The sequence below is a fragment of the Meles meles genome, chromosome 10, assembly GCF_922984935.1.
Source record: "Meles meles chromosome 10, mMelMel3.1 paternal haplotype, whole genome shotgun sequence".
Taxonomy (NCBI): domain Eukaryota; kingdom Metazoa; phylum Chordata; class Mammalia; order Carnivora; family Mustelidae; genus Meles; species Meles meles.
This window is the reverse complement of record NC_060075.1, coordinates 95,192,682-95,218,314: the sequence shown is the minus strand read 5'-3', so window position 1 is coordinate 95,218,314 and position 25,633 is coordinate 95,192,682. Positions and strand designations below refer to the sequence as shown.

Here is a 25,633-nt window from a genome sequence, read left to right as displayed (position 1 = left end):
AAACATCGTAGGGCCTGGGGAAGGGGCTCTGGGGAAGAATGCTTGCTGGTCACAGTACAAGCTAGGGAGGGCAGTGGGAGTCCAACCAACGAGAAAGGGGGCCTGTGTGCCCCAGCCCTTGTCCTCTCCAGCCTCCCAGAGGAGAGGGCTGGAGGTTTCTGAGTCTCTTCTTAGGTATGTGCTCGCTCCAGGAGAAGGGCAGCTGCTTCTTAGACTGGCTGATCCAGAAGGATCTCACCACCCCACCCCCAATCCAAACCCAGGACAAGACCCATCACGGCACACACCGGAAAAACGGTGGCTCAGAGCCAGATGCTGGTGGGTCAGTGACCTGTCACAAGTGGGTCTGGTGAAGGTGCTTTTGCTCTATTTTAGGAAGGGATCGATCGTGTCAAGGGCTTTCTCTAGGATGACTACACTGGCCATTGGCAGGAGAGTCTGACATTCTGTCCGTCCACTGTCCACTCATGAACTCCTGCTAATTTTAGCAGGGCCTCGCAGGTGCCAGCATGTCCCCGTGACAAGTTCACTCCCTGCGGGGGTTGGGCCAGGGGTGGGGGGACGCTGCGTGCTGTCCAGCATCCAGAGCGAGCGCTCACCTGGACCTTTACTACCCCAAACCCAAGAATGACCTCTGGACTTTTAGAGGCAGGTTTTGATGATTTAGTTTAGAAGCCCTGACACGAACAAGCATTTTTCACCTGGGGGTGGCCCTGGGATGGGGCACAGCCATCAGGGCAGCATCCCACACCTCTCGGTCTCAAAAACCCCTTCTTTTCTTCCCTGCCCCTCCCCAGGCCCTTGGGCTCAGCTCTCACTGGCCCGAATGAGGTATTAAACACCCCCCCACCCCATTAATCCTGCGGCCTCATTGGCCCAAGGGACACACCCACAGGACACGAGACGGTGGGGGCAGAGCAGGGTAGGAGGGCCCTTCGTGGCGGCAGAGCAGGGTAGGAGGGCCCTTCGCAGCCTGGTTCTTTTCCGGCCTCCCACAGATCTGCTGGGGATTCCCTTGGCAGCGGTGCAGGCGGGGGCCCTCCCGGTGCGCTGCCCTCCACTGCGCTTTCCTGCCCCAGCACTTCCGAGGACTGGAGGGCAGATAGACAAGTTCTGTCCCCTCCCCAGAACCTCGGGCACCAATCTGAAGGCACTAACCCGCAGACCGGGTGCAGAGAGCAAGGGCACCGCCCCCGGCCTTGGCCCCGCTGCTGCCCTGGTCAGACCTGACCCCGTGCGGGTCCCCTTTGCCCTTCGGCCCCGCCTGACCCGGGGGCAGCGAGTGCGGTATTTCAGCAGCTGAGGGCCGAACGCTCCCTACAGAAGCCCCGGGCGGCCCGCCGAGGGCAGCTGTCCGACGAGGGGGCCCTCACCTGCACAGGGGGCCTCAGGCTCCAGGCTGCAGCCTAGCTGCGCACCTCAGCAGACAGGGGTGTCTCCACCTCCCCCAAAACCTACCTCGTGGCCCCTCGGAGAGATGGCGATGGATGCCCAGACAGCCTGGAGTCTGGTAAGGACCATCCCAGGGCGGGGCATTATGCCTCCTCCCGGGCACACGGGGCGCTCGGTTTGGTGCTGGAGCCCTGGAAGGAGGCATCCAGGCTAAGGGGCAGCGGTGCCGGTCCCTGACCCCCTCCCCACGGCCCCTTCCTGACAGCCACGGTACAGACTCTCCAGAAGGGGTCTGCAGGGATGACGTCTTCTAGGGAACTCTCTTGTGGGGCTCCCAAGGCCAGACTGTCCTGAGTTCAGGCCTCACACGGCCCTCTGCCCCTTGGTCCCCATCTCCCCTCAGCTAACAGTCGTCTAGACGCGCTGAGACCAGGCTCCCGGTTGCCCACCCCGCCCACCCCACCTCAGGGAGTAGAACCTCTCTGGGGGCCCAGGCATCAGTGTGGACACAGTCCTTACGGCCCCAGGCCTGGACACGGTCGTCCGGTATCCAGGCCGGAAGCAGTGGGAGGGGTCAGGCTGTTTGGATGGGGATGATGGAGGCGGCATTGGGAGCACGCCTGCTCCCTGAATACAGCATTCATTGCTTTGGGACGACCTCCCCGGGACTCGGAAAAGAAGGCAGGATACTTAGGGGTGCCCCCCCCTTTTTTTTTAAAGATTTTATTTATTTATTTGACAGAGATCACAAGTAGGCAGAGAGGCAGGCAGAGAGAAGGAGGAAGCAGGCTCCCTGCTGAGCAGGGAGCCCGATGGGGACTCGATCCCAGGACTCCGGAATCACGACCCGAGCCGAAGGCAGAGGCTTTAACCCACTGAGCCACCCAGACGCCCCAGGGGTGTCCCTTCTTAACAGATGAGGACACTGAGGGGAAGGCCCGAAGGTGCTTTCTACCCCGGCACAGTCCTGGGTGGCCGGCTTGTATGGAGCCGTGGGCCCCCGAGGACCAGGGGATGAGGTTCCTGCACAAACGTTGTGGAGACCTGTGGGTTCCAGTGCCAGTCTCAGTGCTGCGGGGGCCAGTGTGAGCCTGTTGTGGGTCCAGCGGCAGCCTGACTCCGAGGCTTTTGGGAACCAGGTGGCTGTGGACACACAGTGGGTGACCCTGGGGCTGTTGCCCACATGTTCCTGGTGTAAAGGATGCCCGGTCCAGGAGAACCAGGTGGGGGAGCCCCTATGTCAGAGAGCACTGGGCAGCCTGCCTGAAACCTGGGGGAGACAATCAGGCAAGAGACCCCCGCCCATCTTTGGATGTAGCCATGAGCCCCAATGATATGTCCTGTGACCTCCTGACAAGTGGGGGTGGGAAGTGGTTGTGGGAAGAAGGGGGGATAGGCTTTGAGCTTTGTTTGTTCCCCCAAGGCCCGGCCGGGGGGAGGGGGACAAGGAGCTTCTCAGGGACCCTCGGGCAGCACCCTGCCCTCCCAGGCCACCCAGGCAGGTCCTTTAGGCCAGCTCGACTGAGAGCAGCATGACACTCCCAGGAGACTTATGTGGCTGGCCTCAGGCCCTGAAACGGGGCAGGAGGCAGCCCAGTGTTGGGGGAAGGTGGGGTCGGAGCTAGCGCCCAGCTGCAAACCCAGGTCCGGGCCTCATGGCACCGTGGGCTGGAGAAGGCAGACCGGAGTGCCCAGCTCCCTCACCATAAGAAAGGGGGCTCCTCCGGCACCTGCGTCCGGGGTGATTACTCATAAGGGAAAACTGGGGGTGCCCCGCACAGGGCCTGGCACCAGGGGCCTGCTCCTGGGGATGTTCCAAGGGCTCTGTGAGGCAGACTCCCACCCCATGACTTGAACCCCACCTATGTCCCCCAGACACATGGCCCTGGGGCTGAGGGGTCTGCACAGGTCAGAGCCCCCTCCTCAGGGTTGCATGCTGACAAGCTGCACAGGAGGCCCCGATGCATGAGAGGAGGAGGCTTGTACCCAGCCCGGAGGACACTCCTCACCACGAGAGGCAAGGGTGCAGGAGGCCAGTGTCAGCCTGGGCCACTAGAGGAACCTCCCAGACCTAGTGTCCCCTGCACAGCCCCTCATGGCCAGGGACAGGCTCCCCGCCACACCCTGCCCAGGCGGGTGGCCTGCCCACAGCCCCAGCGAGAACGCAGAACTGCTTTTGCAGAAACACTGCCAAAACCGGATTTGTCTGTACAGTGTCTCTATTTAAATGTCGGCAGCAAACTCAAGCTTTTGAGAACATTGTACAGGACAAGCAGGACCCACAACCAGATGCAGTTTTACGGGCAGAATGGACTTGTCTCATGCTTCCATTCCTTCCACTCCTGTGGTGTCCCGGCAGGGATGGCACGTCCCCAGGCAGATGTGGGGTCTTCCTGAGTCCCAGCACTGCGAGCCCTTACATGCTTCCAGGACCCTTCCCGTAGAACAAGTCCTTAGAGAGAAACAGCTAGGTTTAGGAAATTAAATGTTGCCCTTTGACCCGGTGGTTTGACTTCCTGTGATTTCTGGGGTTCCACAGAAGGGTCTCTGTGGCCTGGGAGCCGGCAGAGGGGGTTTTCACCCACTGGCAGCGGCACGGACTCACGGTGGGCCTGGACACAGAGGGCGAAGACTTTGGCCCAGCGCCCCTCATGAGTCTCGGGTCACCGCCACCAAGAGGGCAGCCACAGCAACGGGGCGGGGCCTGAGGCTGGACCGTCACGCCGTCTGCATGGCTCTTTTTTAGAGTCTCTGCTGTCTTACATCCTGTCCCTCTGGACAGTTCTGTCCCTGTCGAGATGCCCAACAGCCACTCAGGGCCCTCAGACAGCAGGTCCCTTGTGCTCAGCCAGGTGCAGGCTACGAGGCACAGCTCCCAGGAGGCTTCTGCAAGCCTGGGCTCTTCTTGAAGCCGATGAGGCCATGTCCTCCCAGCGAACCGGCATGGCCAGCGTGCACAGGGTATGGCACATTAGCAGAATTCTGCGAATGTTAATGTCTCTACTCCTTGCTGGTAAATTTTACATTTAAAATCTTGTGAAAGACCAGACAGAGGGGCCCAGCCTGTGGCCATGGGCCCCTGAGAATGGCCTGGACTGCTCCACCAAGGAGGAGGGCATCCCAGGGCTGTGCTCCCTTCCTCCCCCACCCGGCCCAGAGTTGCAGAGTGGCTTGGCAAACACTGGTGTCTGGTTCTGTATGTTCTGTCCCTGACAGTCAGCCCCATCCCTCTGTGACCTGCCTTGGGTTTAAACTTTAAGTGCAGGGACATGGTCCCTAAGGAAGGACCTGTATCCTTTAGGAATGCTGTCGGCTGCAGGGAAATGAAAACCTGGCTTAACTCCGGCTTCCAGTGGTCCACATTTGCTCCCACAACCAGCACGTGGAGGTGGGAGGGCCCAGAGCCGGCCAGTGCGTCAGGGCCGGGCGGCTCTGCCCCTCTCCATCATCCCTCCCCACCGACAGTCCTGACTCCTCATTGTCACAGGACAGCTCCTGCGGTGCCAGCCATCACACCCGTCGCACTCTTACTCTTCTGTGTTCACAGTTACAGGGGCACTGACTTCCAGGGAAGAGAAGGTCCTGCTAAAATCACACTTTTCTTTCCCTGTCATTGGCCAGAACTGGGCCACGTGCCCGCACGAAACCAGATCACCAGCAAAAGGGTGCAGGATAGCTGTGCTTGGCTTGGACCGGTCGTGGGCTGTACCCTGTGCTGGGGAGGGGCTGCCTTTCTTAAACGGGCTCCATTCCTGCACACTGGCCCACGCACTCCCTCGGCGTTAATTCTGGTGGAGAACGACCAGATGTGACAGGCCAGCCACCCACTGACCTCCAGACAGGCTCTTCCCACCCCGTCTCACCCACTGTCCTGGTCAGCATGGCAGGGACCCCACAGTGGGCGTCTGAGCTGCAGGGAGGGGCTGCAGTCTCTGCCCCTGCCTATCCCCATCCAGCCTCGGGCCACAGGTGTTTCGGGGCTGCTCTTGGAACGCTGCTGTTGTAGGTTTTCGGCTGGTTCATGGGGAATTTGAACAGAGGGGTCATCTCGGACCCAGGGCCAGGGGGCAGAGGAGCCCCCCGGTGTGTGTGGGGCCCCCGTGAGTCGGGGCATCCAGGCCCCGGCCCCACCGGCTGCTCCCCGCCCCACCCCCGCACAGGCCGAGCAGATCCTGGCCGACTTCCAGCTGCAGGAGGCCGACCTGAAGAAGGTGATGCGGCGGATGCAAAAGGAGATGGCGCGGGGCCTGCGGCTGGAGACCCACGAGGAGGCCAGCGTGAAGATGTTGCCCACCTACGTGCGCTCCACCCCAGAGGGCTCAGGTTGGCTGGCAGTGGGCAGGGAGGGGCCCCCGGTCCTTGTTTACGGTCCAGACCTCTGATGCCCCCACTCCCTTCTCTCCTTCTCTCCCTGGACTTGGGGTCCTGCCGGCCAGAGCCCCAAGGCTGATGCCCTTCTCCCTGTGGCTGCAGAAGTCGGGGACTTCCTCTCCCTGGACCTGGGCGGCACCAACTTCAGGGTGATGCTGGTGAAGGTGGGGGAGGGCGCGGAGGGGCAGTGGAGCGTGACGACCAAGCACCAGATGTACTCCATCCCCGAGGACGCCATGACCGGCACCGCGGAGATGGTGAGCGGCCGGGCCGGGGCCGGGGGCCGGGGGGCCAGGGTCAAGTCTGCACAGGATCTCTGAGCTCGCCAGTCCTGGTGGGAGGGCCCACCTATCTACCAGGCCAGGGGCACCCATGGGCAGGGCAGCCAAGCAGCATCAGAGGGCCCAGGGAGGCGGCTGGCCCCAGCAGGTCACCTCCCTGCTCCGTTTCCCAGAACGCTCAGACGTGTGCCAGGGCGGCGGCGAGAACGTGCTGGTCCAAGCAGCCCGTGTGCCCTGCCTTCTCCCCGTGTGCCCCCCCACCTGCTACCAGCAGGGACACCAAGTGGGGTGACTGCAGTCATAACGTCTGCGCCCATGGGGAGGGCTCAGGAGAGGGTACAGAGGTATGGACGTACCACAACCCAGGGAGAACCCATCCCCTGGGGACCAGGGTTTCAAGGCAGGAGTCCTGGGGCTGGTCCTCGCCCCACTCCTGCACGCAGTCAGACTGGCCGTGAAGCAGCAGGGCTGGTGTGGACGGGGCGGCCAACGGGGAGCGAGGGTATCCGCAGGCCGCGGAGGAGTACCCGGGGCTGGGGCCAGGCCCACACGAGCAGGGTAGGGCCAGTCCCCAGTGGGACTGGGCGTGGGCGGCCAGCACACCTGGAGGCAGCGAAGGCCACTCTGGGTGGTAGAGACAGAAATCCAAGTGACGGCCACAGCTGTGCCTCTGTCCTAAGTCTGTGGCTGGACGTGACGGGGCCCAGCAGGAGGGACCAGTCGACAGCACACAGCAGGGCTGGGGACAGGGCTGGTCCTGGAGTCGCGCTGTCCTAGTGGTGGCAGCACTCAGGCCAGGGGAGCCCAGGGCAGGCGGGGAGGCCGTGCTCTCCTGGGCCCCCGCGGCGCTGCAGCCAACAGCCGCTGTGGCCTGTCTTCCAGCTGTTCGACTACATCTCCGAGTGCATCTCCGACTTCCTGGACAAGCATCAGATGAAGCACAAGAAACTGCCCTTGGGCTTCACCTTCTCCTTCCCCGTGAGGCACGAGGACATCGACAAGGTAGGGCCGTGTCAGGGGTGGGGGGTAGACGTGTCCCCAGAGAAAGAGCTCCCCAAGGCTTCCACTGCAACCCCATGTCAGGAAAGAGCCTTGGGCTCAACCCGCGGCTCTGTCCCTGGCCTGTTGGGGGACTTTGGGAAACAGAGATCTGGCTGGTTCTGTTTGCCTGAACCAAAGAGCCCCCGAGGCCAGCAAGATGTCCCCTGCCGCAGATCGGGCACAGGCGAGTGAGCAGGAGGAGGGCGCTGGCAGGCCATTGCAGCCGTGTGATGGCAGGCTACCAGCGTGGGCGCCAGGACTGAGCTGGGCCAAGGCTCCACCCACCACCGTCACCCATACACACACACGCGCTCGTGCACACATGCACATTATCCACACACATGGACATGCAGAAGTCAACCATGCACGTGCCTGTATGCACACACAGGTCAATCATATATACGCATCTACCCATCACTTCTACATGTAAGGACACATGCACACTCGTGTGTGCATTATACACGCATGTGCACACACCAAGTCCATTACATGCGCGCACGCACACATGTAATTATGCATGTACACACATCAATCATACACATGTGTGAATCAACTGTGAACACACACAACACACAGACGACCTCTCGGAGAGACAGCCAGTGCAGGGCTCCTCGGTTCTCTGTGCCCAGGCCACACAGCACACGAAGGGCAGCAGCAGCTGGACGTGCAGGGGCCCAGGGAGACCCTCCAGGAAGGGATGACGCCACTGTGCCTCACTGTCTTCCCCTTGGGTGTACGGCAGGGGAGGGACCCTGGCCTTATACAGGCTGCTGTCTGCTCTGGGTGATGCCCCGGGCTTTCCCCTGGAACCGCACACGTGGCCTGGAGGCCAGCCCCGCAGGAACAGACGTACTCAGAGAGAGTCGCCTCTGTCACCTCTCAAAGCCACAGTCCAGCTGAGCAGGGCGCCTCACCCACCCCCCCCCAGGGCATCCTCCTCAACTGGACCAAGGGCTTCAAGGCCTCCGGAGCAGAAGGGAACAACATCGTGGGGCTCCTCCGTGACGCCATCAAACGGAGAGGGGTGAGGCACCCCATGACTGCCCTCAGAACCCCCCTCCCCTCTGGCCATGATGCCAGGACAGCCTCCTGGGCAACCCTCCCCACTGCCGGATGAGCCTGGAGCAGCCTGAGCCAACATCCCAGACGGATCACTGTTGCCTCTGGGTCTCTTGGCAGGACTTCGAAATGGACGTGGTAGCGATGGTCAACGACACGGTGGCCACCATGATCTCCTGCTACTACGAAGACCGCCGGTGTGAGGTCGGCATGATTGTGGGTAAGGACTTGCACCTGGCTCTGTTCGGGGCTGGCAGCACACAGCCTCGGCCCGCCTTTATCCCCGGCCCTGAGGCGTGAGGGCCGAAAGTCCTGGGCCATGGGCGATGGTCAGAGCAGGGCTCCAGTGCCAGGCGTGGACCCCACAGGTGGCAGGATGTGGGGTGGTCCTGGAGAGGCAGGGGCGTCCTGACTGCGGCTATTATATCAAACACTCACAAGTCCCGGCATCAGAGGACACACTGGCTACAGATCCGCGGGGCCCATCGAGATTTAACTACATCCCCCTCGCTGGTAAATTGATCAAACCGGACAGATGTGTCCCCGTGGAAGAGGACAAGCATAGGGGACATCGTCCCCTCCTAGATGGTCTTCCTGTCCCTGTCCGAAGTGAAGGCCAGGAAGGGAGTGGCACTGGCCCCAGCAGGCCTTAGCCCTTCCCAGCAGCTCTTGAGGGTCTGGAGTGGGCATTGAGCATGGTTCCCATCTGGTCAGTCATCCCCTGGACATGCAGCTGCTGACTCCGGGCTCCGGCTCCCCAGAAAGTCAGTGGCAAAGTCATTTGCCCTGCAGGGCCCCTGAGAGCCGGGCCTCACAAACCCGTCTCCACGGCACACAGTGGCCTCGTGCCGTCCTCCTCTCAAGGCTCACATCTCCTCGTTCCATGTTCGACTTTCCGACGGAAAGCTGTCTTCGAGTCCACTGCCTAAACGCGAGCGGGCAAGAGCCCGCTTCCCGGCGGTCCCCTTCAGAGCTGTCTGGGGCAGCTGTTGGGCCACAGCTCCCCGAGACACCCTGTCTTGGTGTGTGGGCTCTGCAGCCCCTGCCTCAGGCACAGCCCCGACAAAGCAGGGATGGCTGAGGCCGGCCTGGGCTCACCTCTGCCCTGCACTCACTCTGCTCAGTGCTTAAAAACAGGGTTATAACCCCCAAAATGGGAGTATGCCCAACAAAGTCTGGATTTCTGGGGTTTTCTCTCTCTCTCTCTCTTTCTCTCTCACACACACACACACACACACATGCACACACCAAAAAAACTGGACGGCCCTGCATCCCTGGACCCCCATTGTGCAATGGACTCTGTAAATTACAATGCCCCCCAAAACAGGGCCCAGGACAGCCGCTCAAGCACATGTATATAAAGTGCCAAAAAACAAGGCTGCTGCATAACCGAGATAAAACCACGCACACCTGTAGTTGGCAAAGCACCTCACCCCGTTTCACTCTGTTCTCCCAAGCACCCAGGTGATAAGGTGTTACCGTCCCCTACTGGGGACGAGGAACAGCCCCGAGAGACGGGCTCATTGACGGGGAGGTCACACAGCAACCGAGCCGCCTTCCCACTCCGCCAGGCCAGGCAGTGGTGGGTGTGGCAGCAGGGAAGCCAGGAAGCCAGGGCCATCGGGGGCTCTGCGGGGGTGCAGGTGGAGAGAGGTGGGCTCACCAGGTGGAGAGAGGTGTGCTCAGGAGAGGTGGGCTCCCAGGACTGCTCCCCCTCCTCTCCCACCCCTCACCCCAGCGGCCCGACCCCTTGGCCCCCACAGGCACAGGCTGTAACGCCTGCTACATGGAGGAGATGCACAACGTGGAGCTGGTGGAAGGGGACGAGGGCCGCATGTGCGTTAACACTGAGTGGGGCGCCTTCGGGGACTCCGGAGAGCTGGACGAGTTCCTGCTGGAGTACGACCGTGTGGTGGATGAAAACTCCCTAAACCCCGGCCAGCAGCTGTAAGGACCACCCGCTCGGCTCCCCCTCCCGCCCGGCTCAGGCAGGCAGATAACAGGCTTGTTTCCAAAGGGCTCTGGGGAAAAGCAAACCCACAATCCTTTCTTGCGACCTGGCGCCTCCCCCTTGCACTAGGCGCCCCTGTGAACCCAGCACAGGGAGAGACACAGGTTTGGTCCCCAGAAAGAGGGTCTGTGGGTCGATGGGCCGGGATCATAGGTCAGGCCGCCCAGCAGGTGACCACTGCGGAGGGAGGCTCTGACACACCCCCCCCACCCCCCCCGTCAGCGCTCAGAGCGTTCAGCCCAGAGCTCCCCAGAGTAGACACCTCTCCCCCGTTCACCGCTCCACAAATGCAGCAGGCTGGTCTGAGCGGCTTGAGGACCAGCCCCGGGGTGCTCCTCTGGGTCAGGAGAGCCTACGGAGCCACGTAGACGCTCATGCCTTCGTGCGCTCCGGCCGCTCTGCTGGGCGGCTGGGATAACGTGCGCGCAGAGACAAAGACGCACTGCACGCTTCTGCCCTGTCGCGGATTCCAGGGCCCAGGGTCCCAGCAGGCACCAGCCCTTCTGAGCCTGAGCTCCCCACGCCGTGCGGGTCAATGAGAACAGCCCCCACCGCGCGGCCGTGGGAGGATGGCGTGGGCTGGGCGCGGGGCCCTGGGAGAAAGGCCGCAGCCTGGACAGATGCCCCGCAGTAGGGCAGGGTGCGGTCCCGAGGTCCCGGAGCGCTTCCTATCTCTGAGTCCTGCTTGACATAAACGAGAGTAGGCGCGAACCAGGTCTGGAGCGGGGTGTCGCAGTGCCCTACCTGGCCTCCTCGTGGCCGCGCGGGGGGTGACCCGGCCGCCCTCCGTGCAGGTACGAGAAGCTCATCGGCGGCAAGTACATGGGCGAGCTGGTGCGGCTCGTGCTCCTCAAACTCGTGGACGAAAACCTGCTTTTCCGCGGGGAGGCCTCAGAACAGCTGCGCACGCGCGGTGCCTTCGAGACGCGCTTCGTGTCGCAGGTGGAGAGGTGCGCTGGGCGGGCGGGGCTAGGGGCAGCGTGGACGCAGCGGGGGGGGGCTGGGGCGGGGCCGAGGCGTGGGGGGGGGCTGGGGGGGGCCGAGGCGTGGGCGGGGCCCCGGGGTCCAGGCGAGGGTTGGGCGGGGGTCCAGGCCCCGTGTGGCCTGCAGGGGAGCACGCACCCGGTCCCAGGGCGCAGCCCACGCGTCCCCTCGGTGGCTCCCCACCGCCGTGGAGATCGTCCCACTTCCTCCACGCGCCAGCCCCCAAGGCGCGCCAGGGTTGTCCACGTTAGAGCGGAGGCCCTGGGCTTAGAGTGAGGCACAGTGACCGGCAACTGCTGGTCCTCGGCGGAATCGGACCCGCTCCCCCGCTCCCCCGCTTCGCCTGGGTGAGGTGGGCAGGGGGAGGGGAGGAGGCCCCCGCGGTCGGGGTCGGGGGCCGGCTGGCCCGGGCCAAGTGACCCTCCAGCGACCCCCCCCCCCCGCAGCGACTCAGGCGACCGCAAGCAGATCTACAACATCCTGAGCACGCTGGGGCTGCGGCCCTCGGCCACCGACTGCGACATCGTGCGCCGCGCCTGCGAGAGCGTGTCCACGCGCGCCGCACACATGTGCGCCGCGGGGCTGGCGGGCGTCATCAACCGCATGCGAGAGAGCCGCAGAGAGGACGTGATGCGCATCACCGTGGGCGTGGACGGCTCGGTGTACAAGCTGCACCCCAGGTGAGCCCCGCTGTCGGTCCGACGGCCCCGCGTGTGCCTCGGGCGGAAGGTGAGCGGAAACAAGCTCTCTGCCGCCCCCAGGGTTGTCCCTGGGAGCCCCCTGGGCTTACTGCTCCCGCTGCTGCCGGGCGGGGTGGGGGTCTGCGAGTGCAGGGGGAGGAACGGCAGCCCTGCTTCCCTTGTCAGCTTCAAGGAGAGGTTCCATGCCAGCGTGCGCCGACTGACCCCCAGCTGTGAGATCACCTTCATCGAGTCGGAGGAGGGCAGTGGCCGGGGCGCGGCCCTGATCTCGGCGGTGGCCTGCAAGAAGGCCTGCATGCTAGGCCAGTGACAGCGGAGGCCACCAGGCAAGGAGGAGGCAGTGGCTTGCTGGACCTGGGCCCCTGGGGATGTGCTCCCACGGATGCCCCCACCCTCACCCAGGAAAGAGGTCTCTCTTTGTAAGGACCCTGGACGCCTCCCATGCCCACTGCCTCCCCAAAAGATGGGGAAAGGCCCACGGGGGATTTCGGGGCCCCCGGGCAGGCCTCTTGTCTCAGAGGCAGTTGGTGGGATAGCCCCGGGCCCTGAGTGGGTTGGGGGCTGAGGTGAGCAGGCATGGAGACCCCACAAATTTCCTCACCTGTGTGACTGGAATCAAGGACCCGGAAGGGAGTCGCTCATGCAAGACTTGGTTGCCTGTCCACACTGCCTCCTCTTGGAGTCCTCAGCTGGACTCAGCCTCGCCCGGGGCCTGCTCTGGACGCCCCCGCTCCTGCCTGGGAACTCAACCCACTGGGGAGGCAGCTGACCTGGCCAGACCTAGAGTGGGGTTCCACAGGGGGCCAGAGGCTGCCGGTCGCCCAGGCCTGGCTGTTTTCATGCCTGCTGGGGACCGGGAGATGGGAGAGGACAGGCCCCACCCTGGAGGCTGCTTGTATCCCGAGGCCTGGAGATGGGGCCTTGCTGCTCTCCTGCCACCATCCATGAGTGGTTTGTGACCCTTCCAGGTGGTGCAAGACACAGAGCCCCTACAGCCCCTATGTGCCCAGAGGGACCCAGGATGAGGAGGACCTCTCTCCTCTCACCCCCGAGCAGGCCTGGGAGCCCCTTCGTGGTGGGGTCCTGGGCTCCCACAGGGCTGACGGGGAAGGAGAGGTCAGCATTCAGCACGCAAGGGGCCACCCAGGCTTCTCTTTTCTCACCAGACCTCTGTGCGCCACACCAAGCTCCCACGCCCAACCTGCAACTGTGTGGCTTTTTTAATTAAACGTTTTAAAAGTTTAGAACATGGCGTTGACCAGTGTCCTTTGATCTCTGGGCATAAGGGCAGGGGGACACTATGGAGACATGGTCACATGTGCACAGACATTCTGCAAGCCTCGGTGTCTGGAAATTCACCATGCCCTCTGGCCAGCTGCGCTGGGGAACGTGAAGGGACACACTGGGCTGTGGGAATAGAGGTAACCTTGGCGGGAGGGTGATTGGACACACCGGCTTGGCCTGGCCCCTGGGGGATGTGCATGGGGACCCGAAGGCTCTGATTGCCTCTGGGAGTGCCTGGGAAGGAGTTGGGGGCTGGGGTGCTGCTCTGGGATGTAGGACAGGGCTGGTCTCTGCCGGGGCCCCCTGGAGCCACTTGGGTTGTGACAGTGATGGGAGGAGAGGAGGGTGATTGCCGAGGTCCTTCCAGGGGCTCCTGGGTGACGCACCTGCTCTGAGTTAGCTGGGCCAGGCCTGGCGCCCTCTCTCAGCTATGCCCCGTTACATGTCAGCACGTTGTGGGGTTAGAACATGCGCGCGCTCTGCAATGAGGGGAACCACAGACCCACAGTGACTGTTGTTTGATTCGGAACTCAACCCAGAGCCGTGGGTTTGAGACGTTCTCTGGTTTTTCTGGGTGTCCTGTGGGGGACCGGGTCAGATCGTCTTAGGTCTCCTGAATCCCAATTATGCACTGGGATGTCGTACAAGGGTCCGGTTACTCCACAGCAGTCCTTGGGTCTTGACATTCGTGTTGGACCCCATGTCGACGTAAGCTACTTCTTAAGTTCTTCTCCCTGTCTTTCGGAGGCTCCTCTTGATTTTTAAAGTTCCCTTTGAGGGTAGGTTATATGTTTTACAGATTTCATTTCCGGAGAGGGAAGGAGGTATCATCAAACTCTTTTTGTTGCACAAAAGAGGCCTGGGGTCTCATGGACCACCCCAACACCTGCTCTGCCAACTGGCTTCTGCATTGTCCCCCCCAGGGGCAGGACGCAGTTGCAAAGAGCCCGGTTCCAGGGGAGGGAGGACAGCCAGTGGGCCCTCTCCTCTGCTCCGGGTTCCAGAGGGCAGCCAGTGGGCCCATGACGTCTGTTCTAGAAGGCCCCCAGCCCCCAGCCCTTCTCGGGGCCCTAAAGGAGCAGGCAGACCTGCAGCAGAGTGGGGTGAGCCTGGGGCCCGCAGTGGAGCCTCACATGAAGGACTCACAACCACTTTCTTGGGGGTCCAAGGGGATGCTTGGGGAGCAGGTCGTGCACCGTATTCCAAACATACCTCGCACACAGGTTCACTTGGGGCCACAGCCAGCTCAGGGCTGCCTTCTGCCCTCCATTAGAGGGGCCAGAGGCCAGGGCCACCATCCACCCAAACTCTGGGTATCCCTGGGGGTCTCAGGCCAGAGACCATCCTCAGAAATACCCATTGCCCTTCCCAAGCCCAGTAGAGGCCTCAGGCCAGTCCTCTGCACCCTGTCCTCTTGGACGGGGCAGGTTCCAGGCTGGACCTACAGGAGGGACAGTCAGGTGGGGTCATACAGGAGACTTCTCATTTGGAGCGCTACTTCAGTCAGCATCCAGAGCGGCGGAGAGCTGTGAGCCTGTAAGCTCTACCCTTGGGAGCCGTTGCTGCTGGATGGGTGGATGTCTGGATGTTAGACATCAGGGGGCCCGAAGGTCACCAGGAACGTGGCTGGAATCTGCCTGGGGCCCTGTCTTCCCCCAGCCCAGGCAGGGCTGCCAAGTTTGGGCTTGTCCTCTTTTCTTGTCCTTATTTGGCGCTCCAGGTGATAAGGCTGGAACGTAAAAGGGGCTGGGGGCCCTTGCAGCAAGCCGGCTGCCACGGAGAGAAGATGGTGAGTGCCAGGGTGTAGCCAGAGGCCAGTGGGCTCTCAGGTGCTGTCCCTTGGGCTGGGGGAAGAACGCTGGCGACATCTCCTCGCTTTGGGCCTGGAGAGGGAGTCTCCAGAGGCGGGAAGAGGAGCCAGGCCTGGGAGTGCTCCCCTGGGAGTGCTCAGGAGGTGTGCATGGGAAGGGAGGAGTATTTGGGGAGCCGGGGAAAGGGCCTCTCCCCACCTACAGTGTTGCAGGCCAGCAGGAAGGCGGGGACCCGGGGCAAGGCCGCGGCCACCAAGCAGGCCCAGCGAGGCTCTTCCAATGTGTTCTCCATGTTTGAGCAAGCCCAGATCCAGGAGTTCAAGGAAGTGAGTGCCCCCACCCCGGTGGCCTGGGATGGGTCCTGGCACCCACCCTGCCTATACCCCCTCCTCTCGGTACTCGGTACTCGGTCGTCCCGGCCCCTTCCGGTCCGTTCACCCTCCAGGACCCCTCCCCACCTCCGGCCTTCCCCGGGGGCGGGGGGGGGGGGGGGCTGTTCCCTCTGAAGGACGGTGCCCCCCGCCGCCCAGGCCTTCAGCTGCATCGACCAGAACCGTGACGGCATCATCTGCAAGTCAGACCTTCGGGAGACCTACTCCCAGCTTGGTGAGTGCTTTCGCCTTCCCCTGCTGGCAGAGGAGGGGGCGGCTGCTCACACCAGGGCAGTGGAGTCCCACTGAGAAAGCACAGGCTCCCTGGCCAGGCAGCGCCCGCCTCCCTCCTTCCCTGCTCCCACCTCTCTCCCTGTCAGTCTGCTCGCACACACCTCCCCTGCACTGGCCACAGCTCCCCATCGCTTCACGCTTCTCTGTGGCAAGGAAGGAGGGGGGCCGGCCTGGGTGGGTGGGGAGGCTGGCCGGGCCGTGTCCATCCCGTGCCCTGCTGCCGCCAGGGAAGGTGAGCGTTCCGGAAGAGGAGCTGGATGCCATGCTGCAGGAGGGGAAGGGCCCCATCAACTTCACCGTCTTCCTCACGCTCTTCGGGGAGAAGCTGAATGGTCAGCCCGGGCTGGGTTGGGTCTTTCGGCCTGGAAGCCGCCTGAACCCCTCCCAAGCCCCACCCAGGCCTCGACTGGACTCTCCCTGGCCCAGGCCCACCCAGGGCCCATGGAGCTCTCCCCTGCCTCCCCGACCTATGGGCACTGGTCACCCCGACCCCCCAGTCAGCCTCACTCCCAAGTCCCAGATCCCAGTCTCCTGGCCAGGCCTGCCCCAAGGATGCCTGGTCCTAGCCTTTCTGGGCCCCAAGGGGCCCTTTATCGGGACATGCCCTCCTTCTGCTCCTGGGACGGGACAAGGGCTGGGAGGCTGCGGGCACTGGTGCTCACCTGCTCCCCCTGCCGGGGCTCCCAGGGACAGACCCCGAGGAAGCCATCCTGAGTGCCTTCCGAATGTTCGACCCCAATGGCAAGGGTGTGGTGAACAAGGATGAGTAAGTGTGCGAGGAAGGGCACAGAATCCGCCCCTGGGGGAGGGCGGCCACTTGGGCCGTGGGAGCCTTCATAGTCCCCTGACCAGGCCAGATTTTGGCTCTCTCCAGGTTCAAGCAGCTTCTCCTGACCCAGGCAGACAAGTTCTCTCTGGCTGAGGTGAGGATTCTGGTTCCTTCGAGGTCTTTTCCTCCCTTTCACAGGGCTCTTAGCCATAGGGCACTGGGCTGGGAGTCAGCGGGGAGGGTCTGGGTTCACAGGTCTCCCTCGGGTCACAGCCGCTAGCCACCGCAGGCCCCTGGCCCATCTGCCTCTGACCACCCCCCCCCACCCAGGTGGAGCAGATGTTCGCCCTGACGCCCATGGACCTGGCGGGGGACATCGACTACAAGTCTCTGTGCTACATCATCACCCACGGGGACGAGAAGGAGGAGTGAGCTCTGCGCAGCTGCGACTCAGGGCCGGCCCATGGGGACACCACAATAAATGCTGTTTCCCAGTCATACCTGCAGTGGTGGCCTGTCTGGGACGGATGGGGTGGGGGCCAGCAGTGGGAGCGGAGGGACCCAGCCACTGGATGGCTCAGCTCGGGCAACCCCGGACTGCTCTGTGACGGTGGGCCAGCGTGTGCCCACTTTACGGGTGAGGACACATCTAGGAGACGGACTGCGGGGCTTTGAATGGCCTCCACCAGGCCTGCACCAGCCACATGGGGGCCCTGCGCTCCGCATCCATTCTGCTACGGGCGGCTGGTTTCTGCTACGGGCGGCTGGTGGGCCTCCCTGCACGTGTGTGTGTGTGTGTGTGTGTGTGTGTGTGTGTGTGCGCGTGTGCTGGGCCCCATGTGGAAGACGCAAGAACCCATCCAAAAACACAAACTTACTTCATTTTGGAAATGCAAGCAAGGGACACACCAGAGCACGTGCAGACTTGCACCCTTCCAAAGGAGAGAGGAAAAGGCCTCATGCTTGTGTCTGGCGGTGGTGGAGGGCGTGGGGGTGTGGTAAAGGCTGGAGAGAGGGAGAGCCTTTCTCTGGAAAGACTGTTGGTGTCCCATCCCCCCTCATCTGCAGAAACCAGGGTCCGGAGGGGACTCGTCTTATCTCGGGACTGGAGGGCAGCAGGAGGGGAGGAGAGAGAGGCAGTCCCTTGCACAAAGTCAGACCTCCCCTCCCCCAGCCTGGCTGCAGCCCCCCAGCTGGGAGGTGGGACGAGCTGGGTAGAGGAATACTTTCCTTCCCTGGAGGCAAGCAAGAGGAAAGGCATTTTCATCTGGAGACGTGTTCGGTCTTTGTTTTTATCTGGGACTTGACAATTTTAATTACCACGCCGAGACTTGAAATTCGAAGTTCTAGCACTTTCTCATACGGACTCATGATCAGACAGTCCTGGAGCTGCCGGAGCAGGGATGGGGTGGGGGTGGGGGGCAGGGACACAACCAGGCCAGCTTACGAGCCTCCATTCACACCTGAGTTCTGCTTGTTCAACAAGCTGACTCAGAAAGTCAGGGATAATTGAAGCCTCTGCAGAGATGTGAGACCCAGCGGATGGCTCGCAGGCGTCTTCCATGCAGAGCCGAACTGCTGGCTGGTTCTGTGGGGCTTCTGTGACCTCGTCGTTTTTAAGTCGTAGGCAACCAACAAGGCCACAGGTTCCCGTCCCTAGACCTGCGACCACCTCAGTCTTCCCCTTCTCCGCAGAGGAAGCCAGCTTTGCACCTGTGTGGAGAGCAGCCTCCTTCCAGCGTCCCTGAACGGTTCCCTTGACCCTGAACACACGGGTCTGAACTACAGAGGGCCACTTACGTGCTGACTTCTTCCCAATAAACACAAGACAGCACTACATTCCCTCCTCGTTATGGTGTTCTTGATGTTGTACCTTCCCGGGCTTCCTTTACTGCAAGAACGCTGGGCACAACACACAGCACAGAATGTGCGGTAACTGACCGTTCATGTTATTGGTCCCCTTGGAACTAATGAACACATAAAATCTGGGTGGTTTTTGAAAGATTTTATTATTTGAAAGAGGGGGAGTGACAGGCAGAGGGAGAAGCAGGCTCCCCACTGAGCAGGGACCCCCCCCCCCCGACCATGCGGGTCTCCAGCCCAGGAGCCCAGGATCATGACCGGAGTGGATGGCACACCACTTCACCCTGAGCCCCCCAGTACTCTGAGTACCTAAACTCTTTGACAGGTGTCACTGCATATCTGTATGCAGGTCACAATTCTGCTTTCCAAAGTTTTCTTTTCCCACTCCTGGTGTAGTTATCCGATAAGGTTAGTCCTTTCGGCACCCAAACTGTCTGTATTAACTAGTTTGGAGTAAACTGAGAGCCGAGGGTTCATGTGTGGGGGGCCAACAAAAGAGAGAGCAGCAGACAAGGGGAACAGGCCAGGACGGGAGAGAGGCCCGGAGTGCCCAGGATGGTAGCCACTGGCCACCGTGCCTGCGGAGCCCTTGAAATGCCCTGAGTTGAGATGGGATGATGTCCTGAAGATGTCATGCAAAAAAGAATGGAAAATATCTCATTGAGGATTTGCACACGGTTCCACATTGAAAGGACACTGCTTTCCAGTGTTGAGTTAAAAACAAGCATCACTGAAACCGGTGACTCCTGTTTCTCCTTCCTCGCTGAGGCTCCGAGGCACCTTCAGGTGCCGTGGGTGGCCCTCATTTCTGGCTCCCGTCCCCTCTCCACCGGACGTGCTGTTAGCTGTATGGCCTGCCTGTCGACTCTGGGGCACCCAGATTCTAACCCAGGAAATGGGCCAGGCCAGCGCTCTCCGCAAACCCAACCAACCGAAGCCCGTTTGACAGGCTTGCATCTGCATGTTCTGCAGAAGTGAGGGAGGGTTTTGCGTCTAGAGCAGAGACCATACGATCCTGCTCAGAGGGCCAGGCCTGGGAGTGTGACCTTGTTGGACACACACCTGAGGAGCCAAGCTTGGGGACTTGGGGTCCCTCGCCACCTGTGCCTCCAAGGGAAACCTTGTTGAGGCAGCATCCAAATCGCCCTGACTTCCCGTTTTCCTGTGAGCCCCAGAAGCCTCACTGCTGTGAGGACAACCGCCCCCCGACCCCTGCCCAGGCAAGGCAGTGGGGCTCCGCCACACTTCACCCACAGCCTGCTAAGGGGAGTCCATGAGGAGGTCTCCGAGCCTCTTGCCCTCACTGGGGCCACATCTAGAATCGCCCAGGGCTCCCTGGGCGAGCTTCTGACAGCTCCGGCCCCTCCCTCCTCTGCCAGGGGCTCACACTCGGGGGCTGCAAGCGAACCACCACCCCATCTTCCCCAGTGCCCCGCAGGCCTAGATGTGGAGGCTGACGTCTCCAGAAGTCGCCCAGACCCCGGGGGGAGGGGGCTGCTGGTTGGAAATGCAGACTCTCGAGAGACACCCCACGCCCGAAACACTTTTGTTCAGGGAGGCCCTGGAGGCTGTGGGGCCTTGGAGTCCCTCACCTGGGCCCTGAGCAGTGGCCAGCAGGGACCCCTGTAAGGGCAAATGCACATTAAAACTAAGACAAAGTTAATACTCCCTGGTCCAAAAAAGGAAACTCCTTTCTTTTCTTAGTTCATTCTCCTTAGAAATCTTGTCTTTCCCTACCTGTTTTTGCATGCATCCATCCATCCATCAGATGGCTAGAGAAGTCTCTGGCCAGCTATGGAGCCCGGTTAGGGCCCCGAGCAGCCAGGAGCCGCTTCTCCGAGGTTTCCCAGTTTCCTGCCTCATGCACGGGGACTCCAGCAAGCCCACCTCTGGCTTGAAAGAGGGGGACAAGTGTGGCTTGCGTCCGGACAAAGGCAATTAGCAAACCCAGTTCCCTGGAAACGCTGCAGATGGGCCGGTCTGGGTGAGAACAGCGGGATTCCCTATCCCTGGGGTCTCTTAGCAGCGGCTGGTGACAAGCACTGAGCTCTGGTTTAGTACTTACCCAGTGACTTTTGCCAAGAAGTTCTCTGCATTGGCGGATACTGTTTCCAGCCTCCAGAGCTGCTGGCTTGCTGGAGGGCTGGCCGGGGGCTCCGGATTTTACCCAGAGACCCCCTCAGCCCCCCGCCCAGGCCCGGGCCCTGCCCCTGCACCCCAGAGCTGGCGAGCGGGGGGCTGTGGCCCACACGGTCCTGCTGCGGCATTCACACCAGGATGGAATTCGGGACAGGGCGTGAGGAGTCTGCCGTGGGCAGCAGCTCCAGGCGGCGGGGGCTGTTGTGAGGTACCACATGCTCGAGCGCCTTGTCCACCGCCACACGGAGCCGGGCCGGTGTGGGTGCCTGTCTCCGGGAGCATTTGCAGGCCCACCCGCCCGCCAGGTCTCCAGGGGTTGAAAATGAAGACATCCGAATGACACAGCGCTTGACGGCACGCAGCGCGCCCTCCCAGCCTCCTCGCGCAAGGGCAGCCCAGAGCAGGTCCCCATGACACTCGTTCTAGTTCAGGGCCAGAGGGCTTGGCCACGGGGAAGGGCCACTGCAACACTTGATTTCACGTTGCGGACCAGATGTGCTGATGGAGGGACGTGTGGGTGCACCAGTGCCCCAGACGGTCTTGGGGTCCTGTCTGCTCGGAGGACCTGACCATTTCGGAGCACAAAGGGGCAGAGAGGCAAGGCCAGAGACAAAGACACCAGTCTCAGGTGGTATGTCTCCTGGAAGCCACAGGTTGTGTGTGCACACCACCCGAGGGGAGTCACAGGGTAGTTACAGGGTCTGGCTGGTCAAGCTTCTGTGTCACTGCTGTGATGAGAAGGCCCGGCCTGTGTCTACACCCAGGAACCCTGACTGGCGGGGGGCTTGTCGGCCTCAAGCAGCCTGCTGGTTCCGCCCACATGCCTGAGAAGCAGAGGCCACCCCACTGAGACGAAGCCAAGGATACAAGCTCACATGAGGGAGAGGCATGGCCCTCCACCTTCCAGCTGGACACAGACCCCAGTCCCGTGGCCACGTCCACACTTAGGCGAGAAGAGCTGGGGGTTGCCTAGACACTGTGGGAAATGAGGAACTGTTGTTGCTTAAGTGGGAAAGCCATAGGGTGGCTTCTTCCATTCATTCTGACCTTCTGTCATAGGAATTGAGGCTGGCTCCCACCCGGTCACCACTCACAGACACCGCCCCCCCCCCCAGGGCAACGTGCATTTTGATTAGGGACTTACTGGGATGAGGGTCTCTGATGGAGGGCCCAGGCTAGAGGGACCTGAGCCGGAAGGTGCTAGAACAGTCCTGATGGCAGCTGGGGTCGTGGTCTCTGAGCCTCCCCCTGGCCTCTGGCCTCCCTGGATTCAGGCCCCAACCCAGGCATCCCCTCCCCGGAAAGCCACCTCCTGAGCCAGGTCGGGGTCGCTCAGCACACAGGGTGTGCCTGGCCCAGCCTGACATACGTCAGCCTGGCTTCCCAAGTGCAATGGGGACAGGGACGCGTCCACCTCTAGCACCATGCCTGGCACGTGGCCAGTGCTCGGGGGGCGGGTGGTGGTGGTATGTAGTGAGTGAGCAGGGCAGCACTATGAATCTCCAGAATTCTGGAAGCTGAGATCAGCAGGCTGTAGACTCTGTGAGTCCCCAGAGCCTGCTGCCTAGGTCGGTGCCCTGCTGCTTCCCTGCCCCTGCCCCTCGGGGGTGGCTCCAGGGAGGAGACGCCCTGTCAGCTTCTCTCCCCTCTGCCCCTGTCCCACTGCACTCTCCCTGCCCTGTCTCCCCCACCCCAGGGATCTGGAACAGCCTCTGACCTCCCACCGGCTGCTGGCCCTCCCCCACCATCTGGGGACCATCTCCACAGGAGTGTGCTGCTGACGCGCAGAGCCACATAGCCCCAAAATAGAACTTTGTCACCCTGGTCTGCCCTGCTTTGCATCAGCAACACCTCCAGCATCCCTCTCCCCGGACCCCCTCCTCACTCCCTGCTCCCCCCACCGCCCCGCCAACACGCACCAAGGCGCCTTGATCAGCCCAGTGGCGGCGGCGTCCCATTGGCCCTGCCAGGGCTGACTGGTGTGGGCCACCTCAAGTTCCTGCCAGGCTCCATCCACAGCACCCCCCTTGCCGTGGCCACCTCAGATGGGGACCCTGCGTTGGGCCACAGGTGACTGGACTGGGGTGGCCATTACTCCCAAAGGGACACAGAGACCTCTCCCAATCCTGTCTCTTAACTGGCTGGGAGAAACCACTCTCCAAGTTGGGAGTGACTTTCTCTCTGTCCCTATTGACACCAGAGCTACACACGTGCAGCCCAGCCTCATGGCGGCAGAGCAGCCCCTCAGAGGGGCAAACACTGCAAACAGTGGGGGTCTCCAACCGACCTCAGCAGGTTCCCGCCTCTGAGCCCACTCCCTCAGAAAGGTGCCCACTCTTTCTCCTCAGTCCCTCTGCCCCACTCCCTGGGCTGGGATTCGTCACAAAAGTATCATGCCAGAATTCCTTTCTCGCCGAAGGGGAAGATAATTCTAGAATCTGACAGCAGCGGTCAAAATAGCCAACCAGGGGACTAGATGATGCTCTGATGTCTTTTATCTGCTCTGTCTGGCGGAACCATCATGGAGTCTGGAAACACCCATCACTTATTCCTACTGGATCAGCTAACACCCTCTTTCTGGGCAAAATCCTCAGCTGATGTTGGTAAAATTCACAGCGCAGCTCCCAAGATTCAGCTAGATCGCTCAAAACCTCTTAGAATTAACCAATGCCCTAAAAATACAGAAGCCCTTCAGGGCCGCAAGCCTATGACAGAGAATTTCGAGGCTCAGGGCCTCATGATCCCCTGTACCAGTCCCTGTCACACACCCCGCTTTACAGAGGAAACCCAATGGCCAGGGACAGACCTTTGTCTGGGGCCCCTGAGCAGGGACCCCTCAGGCCCCTGCTGTTCCTAACCCCTACGTGCTGCTGGCACCCACTCCCACTGCAAGTGAAGTTTCCGCGGTAACTGGCCTGTGGGGCATTTGGTTAGAACTCCGGTCGGTAAGGGGGCACCTGGGTGGCTCAGTGGGTTAAAGCCTCTGCCTTCAGCTCAGGTCATGATGCCAGGATCCTGGGATCGAGCCCCGCATGGGGCCCTCTGCTCAGCAGGGAGCCTGCTTCCTCCTCTCTCTCTCTGCCTGCTTCTGTGCCTACTTGTGATCTCCGTCTGTCAAATAAATAAATAAAATCTTAAAACAACAACAACAACAAAACCTCCAGTCGGTAAGGATAGCCCACATCTTTCTGCCTTAACGTGGGGAGAACAGCAGGACACCCCAGCAGTCACGCCCCAGGGTGGCACCGAGGGTCCTTCAAAGGCCGACTTGGATGACATGAAGTTTTCGACAGGCTGGATGTGGTTACAATGTGTAGAGGATTTGCTCTTCCGCTCCCTTCCCAGACGTCTTCACAGGGAGGCGGGGTCCCCTGTCAAACTTCTAGCCTGAAAAGGACCTACGGTCTCCAAAGAAAAGGTGTTGTTTGCCCGGACTCTGTTTTGGTGCCTGAAGCATCCGCCTTGGAACAAGGACGACCTCCGGGTTGAGGAAACCCTTCATGGCTGCTTTCTGTTGAATCCCTGGGAGAGCTGACAGGAAAGTCCTCTAGCCAGAGGCAGGAGCTTAAGGATTTGCTGATGGTTCTTTTTTTTTTTTTTTTTTTTTTTTTTTAAAGATTTTGTTTATTTGACAGAGGGAGCACAAGCAGGGGAACAGCAGAAGGAGAGGGAGAGGCAGACTCCCCGCTGAACAGGATGCCTGATATGGGACTCGATCCCAGAACCCTGGGATCATGACCTGTGGACATTTATACTAATGGCTGGCATGTCTTTGGGGGTGGCTCAGGGCTTTGGAACATTCTGGAAACATCAATGCCTCCAATGCCTCCTTACCTCCAATGGGGTAAGATTAAATATGTCTCCTATGGGGGCACCTGGTGGCTCTTTCAGTTAAGGGTCTGACTCCTGATCTCAGCTCAGGTTTTGATCTCAAGATTTTGAGTTCAAGCCCTGCATTGGGTGGGGGGGAGGGTGCGGCTGAGAAAAAAGGCCCCTGTGTCCAGAGCTTATGAGGTACCACACTTCTGCTGGCTGGCTGTCATTAAGGTTCCCGGGTGTTCTAGACTCAACTTCCTGGCGGCTGGAGTCAACCCCCCACTGATATTTCTGCCAAAAACACTGCTCTCAACCCAAATCTCTGTTGTGCTCCAAAGAGATGTCCTCCCAAGTGATAATTTGGAAAAACTGACAAGAGATGTCAATGTCAACTTTCCAGGAAAGGAAAAACAATACTGGAAATCATAATTTTTGATTCTATAAAGAGAGAACTCTGGTTTAGGCCAAATAACAATCTGGTCCTGCCAGGAACTCTACAATTCCCTCCACTAACCACTGTACCTGCATTAAACCACCGGTCTACTGACAAAATGGTAGCACCATGACCAACACCAGTGGGCAAATATGTGTGAGGCCACAGCAAGGGCCCTCCTCCTCTGTCCCAGCTGTCCGAAGTATGAATGCAGAAAAACCAGCTCGTACAAATGGACCTCATACAGCTTCCCCATTCACGGGGGTCCGTATGTTTAGTCGTGTTTCCCGTGCTTTCTCACTGGACCAGAGCTCTCTCTCATAGACAGGCCGGCATCTCTTCTGCAGTTAAAATTCTGTTAGAAAAGATTCTCCCCCACCTAGGGAACCCCTCTCATGCCTGATGGTTATCAGGGAACCCCCAGTCATGTCTGTGCAGTCTGACAGGCTTTACATGTGCATACCAGGCTCACAGTCCTCGGGGTTAATAAGATGTGCTAACAGCACTGTTAGGACTCAAGTGGCAAAAATCCGTGAAGACCTTCCAAATACCTTGGCCTTAGAAAGCTTTGCGGTTGGCCTCTACATCTCCGATGCGCCCCCTGGGGGCCTCACAGATTCTCGAACTTTGGGGCAGTCACAGGACGTCCAGTACACATGCCCCCCCCACCAACCCACAGTTGATAAAGAAGAGCGATGCTTTAATACGGTAAAGGCCTAACTGCTCCAACATGGCACTGGGAAAATTGGATAGCTCCATGCAAACAAAGGAAGTTAAACCCTTACGTAAAGCCATATACAAAAATAATAATAATCCTACGTGAATCAAAGATCTAAATCTAAGAGCCACGACTGTAAAACTCTGAGAAGAAGCCATGGCGGGCAAACTTCACGACACTGGATTTGGCAGTGACTTTTTGGATATGACACCTAAGGGACAGGAGACCACAAGAAGAACAGGTTATGATGGGACTTTAATACAATGAAAACTGTGCATGTCACAAGACAGCATCG

General features: G+C 60.7%; 2 protein-coding genes across 2 annotated transcripts; both read left to right on the top strand.

Moving 5' to 3' along the window:
• Positions 1-1,338: 1,338 nt before the first annotated feature.
• GCK (glucokinase) lies at positions 1,339-13,060 on the top strand. Its single transcript, XM_046020797.1, has 10 exons — positions 1,339-1,510; positions 5,553-5,715; positions 5,866-6,020; positions 6,927-7,046; positions 8,014-8,109; positions 8,265-8,364; positions 9,908-10,091; positions 10,950-11,105; positions 11,586-11,819; positions 12,006-13,060. The coding sequence occupies exons 1-10, from the start codon at positions 1,478-1,480 to the stop codon at positions 12,148-12,150; spliced, it is 1,386 nt and encodes a 461-aa protein (XP_045876753.1). The 5' UTR covers positions 1,339-1,477; the 3' UTR covers positions 12,151-13,060.
• Positions 13,061-13,133: 73 nt separating this feature from the next.
• MYL7 (myosin light chain 7) lies at positions 13,134-16,867 on the top strand. Its single transcript, XM_046020798.1, has 8 exons — positions 13,134-13,261; positions 14,845-14,913; positions 15,148-15,261; positions 15,466-15,541; positions 15,828-15,932; positions 16,288-16,366; positions 16,475-16,523; positions 16,700-16,867. The coding sequence occupies exons 1-8, from the start codon at positions 13,157-13,159 to the stop codon at positions 16,799-16,801; spliced, it is 699 nt and encodes a 232-aa protein (XP_045876754.1). The 5' UTR covers positions 13,134-13,156; the 3' UTR covers positions 16,802-16,867.
• The last annotated feature ends 8,766 nt before the right edge of the window (positions 16,868-25,633 follow it).

Bases quoted from the DNA above. Each gene is read 5' to 3' on its own strand.
- GCK (XM_046020797.1), top strand. From the start codon at position 1,478: ATGGCGATGGATGCCCAGACAGCCTGGAGTCTG. The intron at 7,047-8,013 runs GTAGGGCCGTGT...ACCCCCCCCCAG, and splicing joins GGCACGAGGACATCGACAAG to GGCATCCTCCTCAACTGGAC. The intron at 11,820-12,005 runs GTGAGCCCCGCT...TTCCCTTGTCAG, and splicing joins GTGTACAAGCTGCACCCCAG to CTTCAAGGAGAGGTTCCATG.
- MYL7 (XM_046020798.1), top strand. From the start codon at position 13,157: ATGTGCACAGACATTCTGCAAGCCTCGGTGTCTGGAAATTCACCATGC. The intron at 14,914-15,147 runs GTGAGTGCCAGG...ACAGTGTTGCAG, and splicing joins GCTGCCACGGAGAGAAGATG to GCCAGCAGGAAGGCGGGGAC. The intron at 15,262-15,465 runs GTGAGTGCCCCC...CCCGCCGCCCAG, and splicing joins AGATCCAGGAGTTCAAGGAA to GCCTTCAGCTGCATCGACCA.